This window comes from Diadema antillarum, unplaced genomic scaffold (genome assembly GCF_040938485.1).
Source record: "Diadema antillarum isolate AM-2024a unplaced genomic scaffold, OU_Dant_1.0 scf00000094, whole genome shotgun sequence".
Taxonomy (NCBI): Eukaryota; Metazoa; Echinodermata; class Echinoidea; order Diadematoida; family Diadematidae; genus Diadema; species Diadema antillarum.
This window is the reverse complement of record NW_027270983.1, coordinates 2,597,284-2,618,989: the sequence shown is the minus strand read 5'-3', so window position 1 is coordinate 2,618,989 and position 21,706 is coordinate 2,597,284. Positions and strand designations below refer to the sequence as shown.

General features: G+C 38.8%; 1 protein-coding gene across 1 annotated transcript; it reads right to left on the bottom strand.

The window, feature by feature from the left end:
- Positions 1–6,777: 6,777 nt before the first annotated feature.
- LOC139718419 (tubulin polyglutamylase TTLL11-like) lies at positions 6,778–21,253 on the bottom strand. The gene is made up of 7 exons (XM_071629891.1): positions 20,766–21,253; positions 19,586–19,691; positions 18,078–18,283; positions 16,681–17,178; positions 15,366–15,577; positions 7,633–7,926; positions 6,778–7,108 (listed from the first exon to the last, which is right to left on the bottom strand). Exons 1-7 carry the CDS (start codon positions 21,204–21,206, stop codon positions 6,778–6,780), a joined length of 2,088 nt encoding a protein of 695 aa, XP_071485992.1. The 5' UTR covers positions 21,207–21,253.
- Between the last annotated feature and the right edge of the window lie 453 nt (positions 21,254–21,706).

Genomic DNA, 21,706 nt, shown 5'->3' with positions numbered 1-21,706 from the left:
CAATTATCAAGTGAGTTTATTTCCAGCTTTTTTTTTAAATCTAAATAATCATTAAACATAACACCTTCCTCTGAATTTTGTCTTAATTTCAAGCAGCGATACTGTCTACCTGTCTGTCTGTTTCTCTCTCTCTCTCTCTCCACACATACATACTATACACATGCATGTACTTGATATCAGCTGCTGAAAAACAAAGAAAGTAATCAAAATATGTAATGATAATGTCTTAAAAATATTTCCTGTTGATGAGTAGTGTCACTGACTAGATATTATTTTCTTGTATTATTTTGATGACCTCAGTTCAAAAACTTGAAAACAGTCTTTATCTGTCTGTTTGTTTGTTTTGTGTGTGTGTTTTGTTTTGTTTTTTTGCATTCAAACTCTTCCTATATATTTCTACATTCACACGAATACATGGGATGTATGTAACTCATGCACACACAATTCACTAAGACATGACAAGAGGTGTTCCACTGTTTAAGAGATTTTCCAATTTTTATTGAAAGCCATTACAAGAGTATTGCCAAACTTTCAACTGCAGAGTTAATCAAGTCCCATAGCCACCAAATTACACGAAACAATATATAATGCAAGATAAATGTAAGACAAAAACAATCTAACAATAACAATAATGCCAAAGGAACAGTGAGTGCGAAAATGGTAATTTGTTTTGAAAGAAAAAAAATCTGAGTTCCAGCCACATCTCTGTGTGGTAATTGTTGCTGTTATTGTTGTTGCTGTTGATGCTGTTCATTATTTGCTTTTGTCTTTGCTTTTTATTCATCCTTTAAATCAAATAAAGAAAAAAAATGACAGAAAAACAGAGAGGAAACAACCATCGAGGCAGGAGGGTGAATATCACTCAGTCATTTATGAATAAATGTATTACCATTAAACTACCAGGTAGATGCAAAATAAAGCCTTTTATAGCACAGTAAGGCGGGAAAGAGTAAAAAAAAGTTTCACATGTCAATAGTTGAAACACAATCAACCTCTTCCCCCCCCCCCCCCCCCACCCCTTCCCTACTGGCTATCTACAACATTAACACTGGACATCATTTTGCCACATCACCACAAAAAGATTGCAACCACACAAAGTCCCCACACTTTATTACCAAAGCTAAGAAATGCTGAAGTTCAGTTGCGTGCATCTGGAATAGGCCAATGCCACAGAGTTGAGAAAACCACCGATAAATTCAAGACCATTAAATGTCACCTCAGTTGTGCAGCAAAAAGGAAAACAGCAAATAAGCACACAATATGGCAAGATTGACTCGCAGAATACAAAGCTCCTGATATCACTTAGCTGGACCTGATAACACACATTTGTTAAACTTTTGAATACCAGTTTTCTACGAGTTAAGCAATATACACATTATACATAGCCCTCTTCTCCTACACAGAGGTTGTACTTGCTTTCAAATTTGCGTGGTATGTTCGCAAAATGAATACAAAATGTAACATTTCAACAACAAAATGTGGTAAGCATCCAGTATGCTACATCCTTTACAGCTTTACATTTCATATCATTTGTGAGATGACATGAATGCATATTTTGATACTCCATGAACAGTCCTATACATTAATGGCAATATTTGGGGGGTTTTCAAGGTAGGGTAAAATATTTGATGAGATGGCATGCAAAATAAAGAAGAGAGTAAATACAAGCAAACTGTTTGTAATATACTCATTGAGTTCCTTTTACAGCATCATTTCACATGCTGGGTTTAGTATGATTACACCAGTGCAATGCATGGTATGAATCTAACAATCATCTTAAGGATTTCAATAAGATCATGTATATTGTTCATAGTGGCTCAGCAATTTCAAAGTTGTTCATAGCCAATGCACCATATGGATGTACATAGTGTACATAATCTGACATATTGGAACATTGAGGCATTTGGAAAGACCTGTACAAGGCACCTGAAATCACTAGAAATGCTTCAGAAAGAATCATATTTCTTCCTTCCTCTATGATTATTCACAAACAAAGCAGGAGATACAGAGCAATGCAGAGATTATGAGGTGAGTCTAAAGAAAAAAAAAGGCCCAAGTGTATGGTACACCTGGTTCATGGCTTGTGCATATTTTGAGTGCATGAATAAATGTGGCACATTGCTTAGACTGCAAACAGACAATGCATAATGACTGCACACTGAGAAACACAGGAACAAGTGTGCACTAGTTCTAAAATAGCCAATAGATTAAATTTTAACTAGGATTCAGGTCTGAGAGATAATTTAAGTAGTACTGGAACAAGATCAAGTGACCACTAAACTACAGGAGATATTTCACTTTAGCACAGCGTTAATACTTACAACCATGACAGCCTACACGAATTTTCTGCCCCTTAAGGCAAAATGCTTGTACGATCAGAAATATGATGTGTCTACCTTTAGATGGACATACTGCATACATATAGCACTTTACATAAATGTTCTCATTCTATACAAGTCCCTAGTGTTCACATTAGCGGACAGTGATGCAAACAAGTAAAGGTATGTCCATAGGCTTCACCTGAAATACATTTAGTTCTGAAACATCAAACATACAGTAAACAAATTCTACCAACCCAAATATACACTTTGAGGATTTTTTTGTTGTTGTCAATTGAATGTTATATACATTATACATGAATACATAGTCATACATGTACTGACCTCTACAAATATATTTTCTTTGCAGTACAATATCTGAAAAATATAATATTCCCCTTGTGAATCGCCATTTTATATATCAACTGGTATATTATGAGCACTGTTTTTGAAATATTGCATATGGAGAAACATATGCATAGATTAAAATTCATTATTGACAGAGTTCTAATCAATAACAATCACAGCATAGTATCATTATGTGCATAACATATCAAATCATTCAAAAATTAATGTAATATTTGATGTCTTAATTTATGCTTTGTGCCTTAAAGGGGAAGGCTAGTAACTGATCAGTGGGAATCAGTGGAAATGCTGGGAGATGATTGTTCCAATCCTTATGGGATTCATTCAAGAGTTCATTGTATATCTATTGTCGTGTGAAAATGATTTGCTTCAGAATGGTCTCATATTCAAGTAATGTGCAGTTTAATGTTTCCAGGTTAGCGTCCCTGGTCAGTGACGAAGTATTAATCTGCACATTACTTGAATATGAGACCATTCTGAAGCAAACAATTTTCACACAACAATAGATATACAATGAACTCTTGAATGAATCCCATAAGGATTGGAACAATCATCTCCCAGCATTTCCACTGATTCCCACTGATCAGTTACTAGCCTTCCCCTTTAATCAAAGCATGGTTCAGTTGAAAATACATTGTATCTATGAGGTTTTCACTTTCCTCACATGCTTTCATTCCTGGGAGGACATCTTTTTGTTTCTGAATCATGGCTGGACTGCATATCTATGTACAGTCAAGCTTACGACTACTAGATGCTCTAAAACACTTCTTAGCTGTTTTTGATGCTGCAAATGCTACATGGAGAGTTTCAAAATTTTGCTTCATCAGACACTGAACACTTGTTATAAACATAAACACAACGCTTAGTTAGATCATCCACACAAAGATACACACACCTATATTTAATGCTGAAATATTCTGTATTATTTTGAAGAATAAATAATGCCACGCTCATTCCACTCTTTACATGTGGTCTGTATCAATTCAAGGTGAAGCACAAATGATATCAATCAATAACTCAGGTGAAAATTACCTTCAAGATGATGGAGATATAAATGTATAAGCATCATTGTACAGAAAAGAGTTCATATTTTGTACCAAATCGCTATTAGCTTTGGCACAAATACTACATGTACATGGACATTCAGCCCAGGAAAAACTTATTATCATATGCAGGTAAAACACAAGTAATTGAAAATTTGTAAAATAAAAATAAAGGAATGACTGTTTGAATCTCGGCAATTCATTTTAAAATGGCATCATTAAGGCTACTGTTCAACTTATGTCTTTGTGGCATGATTACAATGGCTCTTCTCAAGTACTTTATTTGCTTCCTTTTAATATGAAAGAATGAAAGCTTAACCTTTTCGAATAATCTCAAAACATTTCAATATACATGTATCTGTTTTCAAATACTTGTTAGCATGTAATATCCTTATTTTCTCTGGAGCCGAATAATAGATGAAACTATTTCTTGAATAAAACAAAGAAGAATAGTAATTTGAATGACTTTATATCCAATTCCACAGTCCAGTTGCAGGGCCCCCAAGAGTAACAGTGTATAAACCACTACCAGGGTAAAGAATACTGCATTGATAAATGAATAAATAGCAGGAAATAGCATTCATCAGCCTTTTCCTTGTTTGCCTGATTTTACTCAAGTTTGCATTAAGTCAACTCCATTGTTTTAGATCCACTTTCTAAAAATTCTTTCCCTGCATACATTCTCCCTCAGGAAAAAACAAAAAATCTAATAAAATTCATAGCTAAGCTTAAACTTGGTCCATGTACTCTGTTCTAAGGCTCAACCTGTGTTATTTGCCAAGGTACTCACCTAACTGGTCGATTGATTGATCAATACATTATACAGTAACATATGGTAATTAATTCATAGATGTTGTTTCAAAAATTAACTTCATCATAGGTTTGTTATGGCCAATATAAACATGGACACACATGCTCAATACTGCACAATACACAGAGGTATTCTGGGAAACTTCACGAATGAGAAAGCATCTCATGTTATAATCCTTACGATTTCATTTTGATAAAAAGAATGCAGAAGGGCTTTTAAAGACTTCTATAACTATCAGAAATAATATTGCAGAGTTTTGCATTAATATCATGACTGAGTTGAAGGAAGAAACAAAAATTAGTGACAGTACATATCCGTGTATGACAAACAAAAAACTATGGAGTTGAATTACATGAAATTCATCAAGCAATACACTTTCATAATATCTTGCTCCATGATAATTCCCTTACTAGAATCATTTGCTCAATGGTTGAATGTCTTCTGTGGTTGGGAAAATTCTGCTTCTTACCTGCTGCCCCATCCATAACATTTACATAGAAATGTACACTGGCCATCTTTACAATGAGAATCCCGAACATATTTCACACCAGTTGTTCTCTCAGAAATATTGTAGATTATTGAAACGTTCAATCTTTTCATCTATTTTCTGGATTTTGAAAATAAAAACTAACTAGAAATGTCGCTATGGCGACTGGTATGCCTCCGCCATAATGCATGATTCTCCTAATAGGTCTATAGTACATGTGGACAATGTGTGATTACATTTTCACAAAATTGGCAAAATATTAAAATGACATGTTTGTCACAAATGTATCGAATGTTCACCTTCCTTGACCTATGTTTAATTGGATGAATAGGAGAGCATGTATTTGGGGATTTAAGAACTTTAATTTCGACTTTGACCCTTTCATAAGTTTATGCACTTGAGTAATTGTCAAGGTATAAATCGTATGGAGAAAAAGTGCAATTTCTGTATTGAACAGTAAATTGTTATCATTTTCATCTGGCCTTTGATTCATAAGAGAATCAATGTCAGGCAGAACATACATAAATATGTACTAAGTTTAAAGATAACTTGAGCCACTTCAGAGATATGGAGAAAGAAGTAAGTTCAGCACTTTCACTTGATCTTTGACCTTTTGACCTTTGACCTTATTGGCAAAAAAAAAGAAAATCCCAGAGAATCTCTAGTGGGTTACACATGCATACATCAAGTTTTTAAAAAGAATAATCCTGCTGGCATTGCATAAATATAAGGAAAACAGCAAAATTTTGAAGTATTGCCCTTGACCTTTGACCCCTGACCTTTGACCACATGAACCCCAAATTCCCTAGATAACCACTGCCAGTCAGTACATGCATATATACTTTGTTCCATGAAGATACCTTGAACAATTTCCAAGATACAGAGAAAAAAATGAAATTTTAACATTTTACTTGACCTTTTGACCTTTGACCTTTTGACCTCATGACCCCAAACTTTCATCAGAGAATCTTAATTGGGTAATACATGTATACACTAAGTTTCAAGAAAATATCTTCAGGCATGTGGCAGAGGCATAAAAAGGAGATGAGACAAGGTGTGTGTTGGCTTCATCTACGCACATTTGGTGAAGGGTATAAAACAATCTGTCTTCTGCGTAAGATTCTGCTTCAGCTTGGGTTTTGTGAAATTACTCACATACACAGACCTGCGGGGAATGTTTCTAAAGTTTGATGATTTTTTTGGAAAGGAGCTCTTGATTGCTTTAGGGGACTAACCAAGGTAACTTGAGTTGAGGGGCACAAAGTCCAATATCGCGGACCACACTGAAGCTCTCCAGTGTTAGATATAACATTAAACAAAAGTAAAATGTAATGAGGACATTGCCTTCATCCACAACACATCACAATTACAGGCACTTACTGAGTATCACTAACAAAAGCTAAGTTAATGCCATTTAAGGTTAAAAATACTCCTTGCTGAGATAACAGCATAGACGTCAAAATATCTTACAATATATCCAACAATTTTTACAAGAAACTTGATACATTGCACTCGTTACAACTTACTGCATACATCTAATACTTCCACAGTTCTCTTCACAACAAGCCAATCCCCTTCCCACATAAGTTGCTTATCAGCTGAATGTATGGTTGGATTTGGTTAATACATTAAAGATAGCTGTAGGAATACATCATGGTAACTTAACGGCAAGTATATGAAAATACAAACTCTGAAGTGAAGAATTCCACCATGATTCCTGTGTCAGTGTTTGTACTGTTCAAATGGAATGCCTCAATTCTCAGAGCCATCCTTGCGAGGGAGTCCCCTGGCGGCCATCATGGGCCGGACCAGTCGCCGTGACAGCGGCAGCCCCCTTCGGTGACACGCCCGGTCCTCACTCAGGCTGGTCTCGCAGTGTTCAACCAGGGCCATCACCCTGTCGCACAGGGTGTCCCCTCGCACCTTCCTCCTGGCCAGCAAGAAGAAGGCTTCCAGGAATGCCCCAAAGCACATGCCTGCCGCCACGGCCTCGCAATTCTGCTCATTCCAGCGCCGAGCAATATCGATGTACATGATGTCTGCTGCGGCCATTGAGAAACCGCTCTGGCACAGTTTGCATTTTCTGAAATTGAATGAATCAAAATATGCAGCAAAATCTAAAACAAAAAAAGAATAGACACTGTGAATAATGAAGTCAAATGGCTTTCCAGCAATAATCATGAGAATTAATGAGTAGATACTAAAAATTTGCATGTGATGAACAAACAGCTACTTTACTAATCTATACGCTATACATGTCCCGAATATAATATTTTGCACATTGAGAATTATGACACAAGTTCATGATTGGTTTACTTTGCCACAGTGAACCACAGTGAAAGTGAAAGGATGAATGAGAAGAAAAGTTTGTTTGGAGACAATATACATTGTATTAGTGTTGTTATGGGAGGCAATATTCTTGCAAGTAGTTAAATTCATATAGACATACAAGGTAACTTGAAAATTTGAGAAAATGAGAACACCACAAAATATGCTGCATATATAGCAAATTTTGTGACCAACAAAGTTCTGGTCTCAGGGGCATGTACTGAGTTAGAATAAACTTAAGATAACCTCAGGGCTTTGGATTTGCCAGTAATCACTTACCTGCAGAAGGTCCGGAATCCGGTGGCCCCCATGCGCTGTGCTCCCCGCACACCGAGGAAGAGGTTGAAGAAGGCAGCCACGCGCTCCATGACCCGCAGGTGCTCGTACTCGCTGGCAAACTTTCTGGGCCAGATTTCCTCCAGGCACGAACCATAGAGGGGGTCCTCCTCTTCATCCTCGGCCCCAGCATCCTCACTCGTCGTCCTCTCCTGGGGTGGATCGTCCGCATCGGCTTCATCTAGATTGACCACCTGGATCTGGTTGCGCTTGGCGGCCATTACTGACGCGGCACTCCTACAAGTGTGTACATACATGTGTGGGTGGGACAAACTATTGTAACTTGCTGCTCACACTGTTCACAGCTAATACATAGATTTACACACGCTAATATTTAAACCAGTGCATTATATGTACAATCTGCAGTGAATGGTAACTTTTCACATCTGCAAACCATATGTTTGTGTGACAAACTCGTTACACTCAGATGAAAATTTTGTGCTGCTAAATTTGTGCTTTGACACATGTAGTCCCACTGTGTCATCATGCATGTAGCCAAATTTGCAAAGCTCTGTGATCATCTTTCATCAACTTCTGCAAAGCCATTTCATACTCATATTAACAACTTTAAAGACACATTTGTAAACAACATACAGTACAAGACAAAGCCAGTTTTCTCTAAATGAAGAGATAGAATACATATTGTAAGGAACCAAAGGAATTTTATAATTACGCAAGCTTTCAGAGTTATTGATTACAACATGTAACTAGAAATGTCGCTATGGCGACTGGTATGCCTCCGCCATTATGCATGATTCTCCTAATAGGTCTATATTACATGTGGACAATGTGTGATGACAGTTTCACATAATTTGCAAAATATCAAAATGACATGTTCGTCACAGATGTGTTTAATGTTCACCTTCCTTGACCTAGGTTTAATCGGATGAATGGGAGAGCATGTATTTGGGGATTTGAAGACTTTTACTAGACTTTGTTTTATGCATTCCGTATTTTTCAAGGTATGGAGAAAAAGTGCAATTTCTGTATTGAAATTAGTAAATTGTTATCATTTTCACTTGGCCTTTGACCCTATGACCCTAAAATAAATAGAAGAATCACTGTCAGGCAGCACATGCATAAATATGTACTAAGTTTCAAGATAACTTGAGCCATTTCTGAGATATGGAGGAAGAAGTAAGTTCAGCATTTTCACTTGATCTTTGACCTTTTGACCTTTTTGGCACAAAAACAAAAACAAAAACCAAACATCTTCCCAGAGAATCTCTATTGGGTAATGTACATTATGTCATGACAGAGGTGAATACATTATACTGTCAAACACAAAATGTTTGTGTGCATTTTAAATTTGCAAATTACCCAAGAGCCAAGATTCACAAAATTAAAATAGACGTGAAAGTTGTTTATGATATATGCATTGAATGCCAGTGGCAATTCGCAAAAAAAAAATCATGCTGCAAAAAAGGCAACCAGCTCAAATTGGTGAAAATGTCATGCAGTGAAAATATCTTGCTCTTCTGTAAACTCAGTATTTATCTTCCTAAAGATTATGATCAATCATGGCTTCGAGGAAATATGTGAAGCTATAAAAGGTCAAATCTTTCTCCTCTGCCTGATTTTCATGGTAACTGTACTAATCTGTTCATTGTGATAACTCTAATGATTTTAAAGACAACTGAAACATGAGGTGGCATGTAACATGATTTACTTGGCATCTATCCAATATCACTCCACTGCTCATCATTTGTATTTTGCAAGGTATTGTGTGGATCAAAAATAATATCTCTGATCTACCGTCTGCATGGTATTGAAATAAAGAGACATCATACCCATGTCCAATCTATTATACCTTCCACACTGTGTCCCTTAGGGATGAATTGATTGATAACAAGTGCTTTGCTGTTGTTTAGTTAGTAGTTTCTGTTTTCTGTGGGACTTTCTTTTTTTTTTGGGGGGGGGGGGGTAGGGTACTTGGGGTTCACACTTTTGCTCATCCCTCCATTGAGCAAATGAAGAATTGATTGCAGTGTTTCAATACAGGCAGACTTCAAGGTTGTAATCTATAGAATTGTGATGGGGGTCAGAGAAAGAGTTTGTGCACACTCTTATTGACCATTTGCTACACATTTATGTTACACAGTATTGATTTTTTCACCTCATAGAATGCTCTGCCACTTCTAGCCTCAAGCGAAAATCAATGGCATGTCTCTTGGTTAGAGTGAGAACATACTTGCATGAATGACGTTAACATAGTGTAAAGATATTTTTGTTTCATCTGCCATTGATATGCCACATGTGAATGTGCACAAATGTCATTGGATATTAGCATTGTGCTTTGTTTTTCATTGTCTGAAGTTACATGCATTTTGTAAAACAAGGAAAAGTAGAAATTACGCGGTGCGTAATATATGTCCCCGCCGGAAGTAGCATTTTGTAGCAAAATGTGCAATATAGGTAAAAAATCAAGGTCAAAGGTCAAAGAAGTCAAAGGTCAAAATTCTGTGTAAAAGTTTTGAAGCCCTCACCTAGTGCCATCACATAAAGCAAACGGAATCGAAATCGGGTTAGAAATGGCGAAGGAGTAGCATTTTATAGCCAATGTACAATGCATGTCAAAAATCAAGGTCAAAGGTCAAAGAAGGCAAAGGTCAAAATTCTGTGTAAAGTTTTGAAGCCCTCACCTAGTGCCATCACATAAAGCAAACGGAATCGAAATCGGGTTAGAAATGGCGAAGGAGTAGCATTTTGTAGCCAATGTACAATACAGGTCAAAAATCAAGGTCAAAGGTCAAAGAAGGCAAAGGTCAAAATTCTGTGTAGAAGTTTTGAAGCCCTCACCCTAGTGCCATCACATAAAGCAAACGGAATCGAAATCGGGTTAGAAATGGCGAAGTAGTAGCATTTTGTAGCAAAATGTACAATATAGGTCAAAAATCAAGGTCAAAGGTCAAAGAAGGCAAAGGTCAAAATTCTGTGTAGAAGTTTTGAAGCCCTCACCTAGTGCCATCACATAAAGCAAACGGAATCGAAATCGGGTTAGAAATGGCGAAGGAGTAGCATTTTGTAGCAAAATGTACAATATAGGTCAAAAATCAAGGTCAAAGAAGGCAAAGGTCAAAATTCTGTGTAGAAGTTTTGAAGCCCTCACCTAGTGCCATCACATAAAGCAAACGGAATCGAAATCAGGTTAGAAATGGCGAAGGAGTAGCATTTTGTAGCAAAATGTACAATATAGGTCAAAAATCAAGGTCAAAGGTCAAAGAAGTCAAAGGTCAAAATTCTGTGTAGAAGTTTTGAAGCCCTCACCTAGTGCCATCATATAAAGCAAACGGAATCGAAATCAGGTTAGAAATGGCGAAGGAGTAGCATTTTGTAGCAAAATGTACAATATAGGTCAAAGGTCAAGGTCAAAGGTCACGACTGAAATTCTGTGTAGAAGTTTCAAAGCTCCCATGTAGTGCTATCATATAAAGCAAACAGAATCAAAATTGGCTCATAAATGACAGAGAAGTAGCAAATTGAAGATTTTGATCACACACGGACGCACACACGGACACACGGACGGACACACGGACGGACGGACGGACGGACACACACACGTACGGAGCCCGTTTCATAGTCCCCTGCTCGAACTCGTTCGGCGGGGACAAAAATTGGAAAGAAAATTACACATTTATGTATTTGCTTGAACACTGGGCATGGCATTTGGAAATTCTTTGCAGCTATTTTGATTAAAATAATATGTAAATGATTTATAACATCTGAAGGAGTAGAATGGCATACTATGAACAGGCTAGAAATACCAACGTCACGTGGTGTAGTTGTATTATGGGAGTGCAAGTAGAGTTATTGTACAAGTGTAATAAATGCATAGCAGTTTCTCCTCCTTCATGCCAACCTATGAATCGTTTATTTCTTCATGCGCTAATTTAATTCATTTTATTCTAATTGTAAGACAGCACTATACTTACACATATCTTGCTGCCAAACTGTGCAATCCATGCACAAGAGTATGCATATTTTTTAAGTAATTGTGTTAAATCCCAAGTTTCCTAGCCTGGGTATGAATGCCCATTATTCTTTTTATTTATTTATTTATTTTTTTTTTATCCAGGCTACTTCCAAAAAACTGATTAATCTGTGCTCATTCTCATAAATGAGGGCAATTTGTCATAAAGTTGCAATAAATCCCAATTACTGCACAAACCGTTGCATTTACATAGCTTTAGAATTCCTGGTGAGTTGCACCACTTACTACATGTACAGAATTTACCTCATGATGATGTGAAGCACTCACAGGCAGCAGGTAATATAAATTATTCTGATTCACATGTTATCAATCTGATGAAATACAATGGTATCAAATTATTACTTGAATCTCTCACCAAACCTGGAGGCAGTTGATGCAATATTTCGCATTGTCGCTCTGATTTCCATAACAATTACTTTTTTTCTTTTTCTTTTTTAAAAGGAGTACTACAGAGTGCACAGGGAATGCTACTTGTAGAAAACAAGAGACCCGCGGGTCTAGCGCTCACCTGAGTATCGCAAGTTCACCTTTCACGCAGTCACTAATCTAAATTATTCACAGCTCTACCAAAATTTGACCAGGCACTCTCAAGTAGAAGATGAAAATGTACAATAAGGTCCCATTTTTTTAAAGATTCCTTAATTTGGGGGGATTGGGGCCCCCTGGGGCCCTCTGGGTGGGGCATGGTGCTCATTTTGATAAATTGTGATCCTGATCCCCTAGGGATGCTACTTGCCAAGTTTGACGAAAATCCATCAAGAGGTTTTCAGGAAGAAGATGAAAATGTACAATTTAGGCCCCCATTTGGACCTTCCCAACCACCCCCCCCCCCTCCCCGAGGGGCACCCCTGGATCTCCTATGAACAAACTTGAAACTACAGTCATTAATGTACTCACTCATAGTATTATCTTAGCTCTATAACTTCTGATACTAGAGAAGATTTTAAAAGATTCCTTCATTTTGGGGGTGTGGGGCCCCCGGGGGCCCCCTGGGTGGGGCATGGTGCCCATTTTAACAAATTGAGATCCTAACCCCTTAGGGATGCTACCTGCCAAGTTTGGTGAAAATGGGTCATGGGGTTCTCAAGAAGATAAAAATGTACAATTTAGGCCCCATTAGGATCCCTCCTCACCCCCTCCCCTGGGTCCCAAGGGGGGCACCCCTGATTCTGCCATGAACAAACTTGAAACTACAGTCATTAATGTACAAACTCATAGTATTAACTTAGCTCTATCACTTATGGTTCTAGAGAAGAAGATTTTTACAGATTCCTTAATTTTGGGGGGTTTGGGCCCCCTGGGGCCCCCTGGGTGGGGCATGGTGCCCATTTTAACAAATTGGGTTCCTAACCCCCTAGGGATGCTAGCTGCCAAGTTTGGTGAAAATGGGTCATGGGATTCTTAAAGGAAAGCAGTCCTGAGATTTTCACTGTACTGATAATTAAGAAGAGTAAAAAATATAAACTTTCACCAATTTATACGCTTGGACATCAAAAATTGTCTCCGTACGCGATTTTTGAAAAATAATTCCTGCAAGCGATCGCGAAAGAGCCGGCAAAAAGATGCTACGTAGTGCATGCCCTACTCACCAAGTTGACAGCTGTGCCTCTAAAAACCAATTTAACTGTTCAAATGATTAGTTGCAATTTTATCATATAATGTGAAAGTTTGTGGTTTTATAATTTCAAACAAAATATTTCAAGCCTAGATATATATAATTTACGAAAAATTAATATTGTAAACATAAATTTATATGTATTTTTAAACCAAATATACCATGAACTTGACATCAAATAGGCACGGTCGTTTTCTAGCTTCCGTCCGTGTTGCATACTTCTTAGCGTAGAAACCACTCTCGCGCGCAAATCCTTACCATACCAATGTATACATACACAGTACACTCGACTCCGTCCAGTCGATTTTGGCATTCAAACCGAAGATAACCTGTGCATGAGAGAGTCGAATTCTTCAAAGAAAATATTGTTTGTATCTCAATATTTCTGTAAGTAGTCAGATAATCGCCTTTCCTCGAAAAAAAAATATGACGTGAGCCGGGAAGGGTAAACACAGGGGGTCGTAGGGATATGATTTCGCTCCACTTTGCCGTGCATGTCCAGTCGGCACTGGCAGCAGCTAGCTCAGTGGCACTGTACTGCAGTCCAACCCCGGCTGCAGGCCCACGGTAAATTAAACATAGCTAGCCACTTTCCTTACCTCTCTACGCTTTTTTTCCCTCGGTTCTCTTCGAAGTCGATGCTCGAGGTGTTTCTGTTTTATAACTCATGTGAGCAAATGGTCAGGATTGCATCTGGTTTCAGGAGTTTTCTCGGTTTATAACCGAGGGCCACAGCCTGCCGGTCCACGTAAAAACATCGCTTCGCAAATTGTCCACGCACAGGTAGGTCACAACACGATTTCGAGATTTTGTAGGCCCTAAGTTTCTTATGTTCGGCATCGTTGTACCGATATTTCCCAGCCATACAGCTCACCTTTCACGATACTTTTGTTGGTCTGGGACGGAAAAAAGGATTTTCCTGGGAAATTTTCTGCACGATTCGAGCAAAACTACTGATGTAAGATAGCCTGACCAGACGACGCTGAATGCGGTCGCCCCTGTAGTGTACTAGCAGGCCTGTGTAGAATCGTTTCTACCTACAAATATGTACACTCTGTACGTACTATAGAACATGCATGAGCGGCGACAGGTAGGGCTGCAGCTGTGCTTGAGACTGGAAAAGTGCGAAGGGCAAACCGCGTACGGGGTGCGTACGCGTATCTACCGTAGATCTATCATCTAGTTGTACCGTCCACACGTGCGAATATAATACACAATACATACACACACACAAACACACACACACACACACACACACACACACACAACGTAGAAACAATGTCAAATACGAGTCGGAGTAGCCACCGACGTCTTCATGCATCCGGGTAAACTAGGGAGCGTACGGATAACGAGCAGAACACGGCTGGGAAGAGTTGTGCATCGACGACGTATGACTCTCCGCCAAGACTTGCTCATTAGCATATTCACCATGCAGAGTCACACTTTTTCAACCAAAATGTACGAGCTTATTTGGTGATTTTAAAGTTTGTTTTTGGTGAAAGTAGTTCATTGGAGGTACCAACAACAACATATTTTTTTAAATTTCGTGAGGACTGTGTCCCTTTAAGAAGAAGATGAAAATGTACAATTTAGGCCCCATTAGAACCCCTCCCCACCCCCCTCCCCTGGGTCCCAAGGGGGGCACCCCTGATTCTGCCATGAACAAACTTGAAACTACAGTCATCAATGTACTAACTCATAGTATTAACTTAGCTCTATCACTTCTGGTTCTAGAGAAGAAGATTTTTACAGATTCCTTAATTTTGGGGGGTTTGGGCCCCCCTGGGGGCCCCCTGGGTGGGACATGGTGCCCATTTTAACAAATTGAGTTCCTAACCCCCTAGGGATGCTACCTGCCAAGTTTGATGAAAATCGGTCTTGGGGTTTTCAAGAAGAAGATGAAAATGTAAAAAGTTTACGCACGACGCACGACGGACGACGGACGACGGACGACGGACGACGGACGACGGACGACGCACGACGGACGCCGGACGAAGGGCGATCGCAATAGCTCACTTGAGCCTTTGGCTCAGGTGAGCTAACAAAAACGCGGGTGTGAACAACACTCACTTTGGCACCTTGGACATCTTGCCCGGTCGCATCAATCGCAGGACATCGGTGACCAGCGGGATCTTAATCTCCTCGTCGACAGGGCTCGGGAGAAGCTCCACAGAGCCATTGGGCAGGTGGTTCTCAAAGTCCAGTCGCAGGCTTGGGTTGGCATTGACCTCAAGCAGTATTGGCTGCAGGTTACTGGCCAGCAGGATATCAAATCCCAGGATCTGGACAAGAGCACATGAGGCACAAAGGATAAAGAGGATCACAAACATCAAATTAAGCCATAAATGCACAATACATCTACTCTATGGAAAATATCTTCTCAGAAAATCTGATGTTATTTGGAAAAACAGTGCACTCCTGTTAATATAACAAACACGCGTACAGATATTGAAATTTTGAATACAACAAAGTAAAATTTAGGGCCCACAATTATCATCTAGATATCTTCATACACTGTACTTGTTCTGATATATAACAAAAGAAAACTGCCGGTCCCAAAGAGTTTGTTATAATGGGAGTCGCCTGTACTGACACTGGAAGATGAACACTGCACCAGGTAAAGAGAGCTCTGCCTAACCTACAAAATACAGGAGATCACTCTCCACTGTTTACATGGCCAGATCTCCTGTGGGATGCCCAAATTTAGCAAAGATTGTCTGAAGTACCGGTACCATAAAAGAGGATTTCTTTTTTGCAGTGTGGAAATTTTCATGCATTTTGCAGAACATGAAAATAATGTGAAAATAGAAATACACATTTTTTTTCTTGTTGTACGTAATACTATTTCATATTTTGATTTTGAGGAATTAGAAACCAGGGGAATTCATCCTACCAGGCCATGTGCCAAAAATTACTCATGCACAAGTTTCCAAGTCTATCGTACTCCCTCTACCATCATATTATCCTGAATGGAATTTGCTCTTGGATTGTGTGTGAACAGCCATGAACCATGACAAGTTTACAGCTATATACTAAACATGGATTTATGTAACTTTGTTCAAAAAGTTCATTTCAAAACCTAACTGTATCTGCCAGTCAAAGTCCTTAACCACTGTACTACAAAAGCCCACACATATGATGGGAGCAGTATCAAACCAGAACCACCCATGAAGGAATCAAAATATGCAGCGTTTGTGTATATTCTTCATCTAAATCTCACCTCATTAGTAAGTAATCTAGTCACAGTCTTAACTTTATGACAGCATTTGGTACTTGTAATGACTGCCAAATTCAAGGAGAGGTTTGGAATATCAAACAGCCAAATATCACATGTAGTGTAAAAAGAAACCACCAGGGATGTGATCAGATTAGATATGGAATTTACCTGAAAGCAAGATGGGTTCATCCTTTTGGCTGGGAGCTCAGCCTCCATGATGACGCGGAGATCTGGCAGCATGGCCGTGATCGTCTTGATGACCAGCTCCTGGATCTTCTCCCACAGCTGCACGGTGTCCAGGCCGCGGTTGGCCAGGGTGGCAAAGACGCTGCTGGTGGTGCGCTTGCTCCCGCGGTCAGTGGCGTCGGTATGCACGAAGCTGTGGCTGTACTTGTTGAGCGAGTAGTTGGTGAGGTGCATGTAGGTGACGTGGAGGTTGCGGGCGTTGGGTGGCTGGTAGGGCACGGTGCAGAAACGCGCCAGGCCCTCCTTGCAGATGTAGATGCGGAGCGGGGAGATGGAGGCCAGAAGCACATAGATGCGCAGGTCAAACTTCAGCCTTTCAAGAAGGAGGGGCTTCTGGACATACTCCTGAACAATGGCTGGCTTCACCAGTCCCATGTTAGACATGTGATGAGGGTTGTTGATTAAATAGATCCCATCTCCCTGAAGAAGATAAAACAACACACAAAGGTCATTTTGTTCTTTCGAACTATAGATATGTCCTTCAATTGAACTAAAAGCCCTCTGTTCTTGGCAACTTCAACTTCAACTGCAACTTTGCAATGTGAAGGTAGCAATCATTTATCAAAATACTGTTGGAATTTCAATTATTGTCATTTTTTGTTTCAAAATTGTTTTAAAACAACACACTGCAGCTACTTTGTACTTTCCTAAACTACCAGTTATGGACTGACCTCTATTCAAACTAAAAGTCCTCGTTTCTTGGCTTTATGAGTAGGCAGTACTCGTCAAATGAAAATAGTAATAGAACATCAATTCATTCTTTTTTTCCCCCTCAGTGCTTGAAATTTTACCTTGAGGCCCAAAATAAAAAGATATATTGCTGATATAAAGACCACTGCATGTCAATCTATGTCATAAGACAGGATGACATAGGTTTGCACAAATAGCCTTGCCTGTAAGAGACTGCTACAATGTTAGTATGACAGACAAAAAAAAAAGTTGTTTCATTTGAGTATTCATGCCTTACTACAAAATGTAGCTAATTACAACAAGTGATCAGATCAATTACTTTTGTTTATATAAACTTTAAGTATCTAAAACGAAACTGGCAAATGTAATTGTAAATGCACAAGAGTTAGAAATAAGAATTCAGGTTAATAATCTCCAAAAAGGAACAAGTTTCAACTTTCAATGTCAACCTGTAGTAACCTACGGCAGTGAGAGGTTGGAATTTTATATTCAGCAACATCGTGCAGCAAATTCAGCAACCCAATTAAAATCTTGTTGTTCTTACCAAACCTAGCCACATCTACCACCAGCTACAGTAGTAAGCACACTGACAACAATCTACATGAGTTACATTTTCGAGTTGCACAAACCTGACTTCCATCGTCCGGTTTGACGATGAAGACTGGCTTGGATCGGGGATTCTTCTGAACAAACGTGGCGACCTCCGCACAGAACACATGGTACTGCTCCGGGAGGATCCACGTCTTTGGGTAGAAGCCATATTCACTGGGAAAGAGTTGTCTCATTTGATGCAGTAGTTTAGAGAGCTGGGCTTTGCGTACAAGTTCATGGAGACCTGAAACATGGAATGCAACGAGCAATGAAATGACATTGAAATTATGTAACTACACGTATACCAGAGGATATGGGGTTCTAATAGTTTCGATTCTACATCCTAACTTAGGCAAATGATATGATTAATACAAACTCACACTTTTCTAAAAAGGCATTTGAACTCTTTGAACTACTAGAATGATAATTGTATAGCCATCATGCCCATTTGTCACCCAAATGATTACAATTTGCAGTAAGTGCTTTCTTTAATTCCAGCAAGGTTCATCTTTGTTAATGTATGATAATGAGTGATTCTATTCTCAGCTTTGTACAATACATAACTCAAATGTATAACGCAAAAATAAACAAAAAACAACAAATTTACATATTAACAGCCTTTCAAAGCACTGTCCCTAGTATAATAAACAAAAAACAACAAATCTACGTACTAAAAGCCTTTCGAAGCATTGTCCCAAGTATTGTACATGTATATAAGATCTACATACAGGATGTGATCGAACTTTGCTGGGGGGGGGGGGGGGGGGGGGGGGAATTCACATATAATGCATCATCACTGACTTCTACCATGCTACAACATGACTCATGAAAGTAAAAGATGTATGTCAAGCATGTAAATTTGCAAAGGCAGTGAAGATGGCAAAATAACTTTACTGGTAAATTACACATTAAGCTCTTCAAGACTACTACTAGTATTACTAACTTTACTGACAGTCTAGATACAAAGATAGATAGATAGATAGATAGATAGATAGATAGACAGATAGATAGATAGAGATAGATAGATAGATAGATACAGATAGATAGATAGATATAGATAGATAGATCTACTGTAGATACGTGTGTAGATGGTTGATAGATAGATTGACTGATAAGATGATTGATAGATAGATAGATAGACAGATAGATAGATAGATGGATTAGATAAATAATTTAGATAGATCCATCCTCTCATTACTCAAAATCCCAAAATGCTGAGAAATGTAAATTTGATAGCAGGAAAAATTTTGGTTTCACTAATGAGAAGGCTACAGTGCAAGTCTTCATCCTCCTTCACCAAACTTACTTTGCATCATACTTTTAAATAAAACACTATTGAAAAGTGCAATATATGTCCAGAGAGGTGGGAGCTGATACCATGTGTATGTCAGAGGCAATGGGCTATTGAACAAAAAGAAGCTACTACGTGTACATGTAAACTGTACAATGGGAATGAATTGTGAATATTACATGAAATAACTTCAGTAGAATCTAGTTGAAATTAGTGAATGCATAATGTACAGTATATATGCCACTTCTTACTCACCTGGCACTTTGTTAACCATTCCTCCAAGTGGTATGTTTTCGCAGTCAAAGAAGGAGTTGGCATTCCAGAACAAATCACATGGGAACTTACTTTGGAAACTTGTTATCTGCAAAATAATATCAAACAGTAGCAAAAGAGTGTCTGAAAAGATTTTCAAACTGGGTTAGAAATTACATTGTACAGTCTGTAGATGCACAAATCTAAGAAAGGTAAAGGGGCTAGATGCAACTGCACATACCTTGTACATGTGGTGAAAAAATGACAACCTCAGACAGTAATAGAATTACAATAATATTTTTGAACAAAGAGAAGTAGACTCATGACCCATTCACATTTCTTTCTCTCTAAAATTCCAATGTTCCATAGATGAGCGTATAGTGTGGTATAACAGAAGACGGTACTAAAATTTCTTCATTTAATATTTTTTGAAGCTCAATGGTATTTAAATCAATCGATGGAAAATGCATACCTACATGAAGATTAAACTGAAATTGCTACATGTACATCAGACATTCAATATTCAAACATGAAAAATTGAATGTCCCTCACAATCATTACTGTTTCTCACAAAATCACCTTACAATCTTCTTCCTCATTTAAATACATTTTAAGTACACTCCACCATTTGGTGTATTTTCGTTCTGTTTGGCGGGTCTGGTGTGATGTATGATATGTACAGTGGGATGAAGTGCAGCTAAAAGCAGCATTTCCCTTCTATCGGAGTTGGAGTTTCTGTGTAACCATCTGCCTGAAACTGTTATTCTAGCAGAGGTACATTTGACAAAACCTTTCTTCTGGCAGTGAGTTCCATGACCATAGCCTTACAGTGTATGTAATCAGGAAAGAATGATGTACTCCTAGCAAAAAGAATAAAATAAATAAATAAATAAATACATAAAAAAGATAAAAAAATAAAAGATGGAGCTACATCCTTTAGGGTAGACACACATGGAATTGTGGAACTCTAGCCAAGAATGATTTAAACTGTGTCTTGACAATTGAAGAAGGAGAAGCAAGATGATGAAATAAAGGAGATAAAGACCAGAAGAAGAAAACAAATCATATGTGACAATAGGCAACGCAACGTGGTAAATGTGACAGCTGAACAACTACAACTGTACCATCGTTTAACACTGAACAAAAATTGTTATTTTTGCTTTTGCGTTGTGCCTTTTGGTACCTCTTTCCATCGCCATCCTAATTCATTCAGACTGATGCGCAGAACTTCTCCACTCGTCTTCGATTTTGCTGTATTGACAAGCAGTATGTTATGCCGGCGACGCCTCTTTCCACTACGAGATCTGGGTTTTTTGCCTTCTTTAGAACTAATTCCATTCCTTGTTCCCTCTCCATTTGGCTGGACCCTCGCTATACTCGGAGTCTGCCCGTGATAAACTGAAGTTGATGTTGCATTCTTGCGAGCCGCTGCCAGCTTTTGCTTTCCATCACCGCCAGTGCTGCGGGCAGCCTTTTCTGCGGCCTCTCGTTGTCTGTCCGCGGCAAGTTGGGCTAGCTGCAATTTCAAGCACTCCTCGTACGCCAGCTGGGCATGAGTGGACCTCGGTTTGATCGGCTCAAGCTTGGCATTGCTTAAGTCCCGACCCCCGTTCGAAGTCGACATAATTATGATGTCTCATTTCGGTTAGTTACCCCATAATTTCGAGTTTATAAAGTATTTTCCTTTACTTGGAATGAGCGGTAACAGGTTACTAGACGCGTTGATTTTGCGGTCGCGTCGGCATAGCGCATCGACAACGAATCCAAGGCACAGGGGATCTTCATTATAATTTTAGTGCATGTATGTAAACAATGCGTTGCGAGCACAGAACTCTGTGGTTGCGAGTACATTTTGGCATCGTAGCTGGCGCCCTATACAATGAGGGTTTTTTTTTTCATTATCGCAGGCAACAGCCGGCAACAGCCCACTGATGATTGACGAAATTATAATATTGGAAAGTTGTTGCCTGTGGCAAATAGGGTATTAGTATCTCGGAGTAAAACCTCTATGGGTTGTGAAGGGTTAAGCTTCATGTGTTCTGTTTGTAAAGTACAGAATGCTATATTCTAAGGAGGTTCAAATGATGGAGTTACAGATGTCGCAATTATTATTCTCTTGATCCA

Bases quoted from the DNA above. Each gene is read 5' to 3' on its own strand.
- LOC139718419 (XM_071629891.1), bottom strand. From the start codon at position 21,206: ATGTCGACTTCGAACGGGGGTCGGGACTTAAGCAATGCCAAGCTTGAG. The intron at 19,692-20,765 runs GTACCAAAAGGC...ATTATTTTGCAG, and splicing joins TAGGATGGCGATGGAAAGAG to ATAACAAGTTTCCAAAGTAA. The intron at 17,179-18,077 runs GTTTGTGCAACT...TATCTTCTTCAG, and splicing joins AACCGGACGATGGAAGTCAG to GGAGATGGGATCTATTTAAT.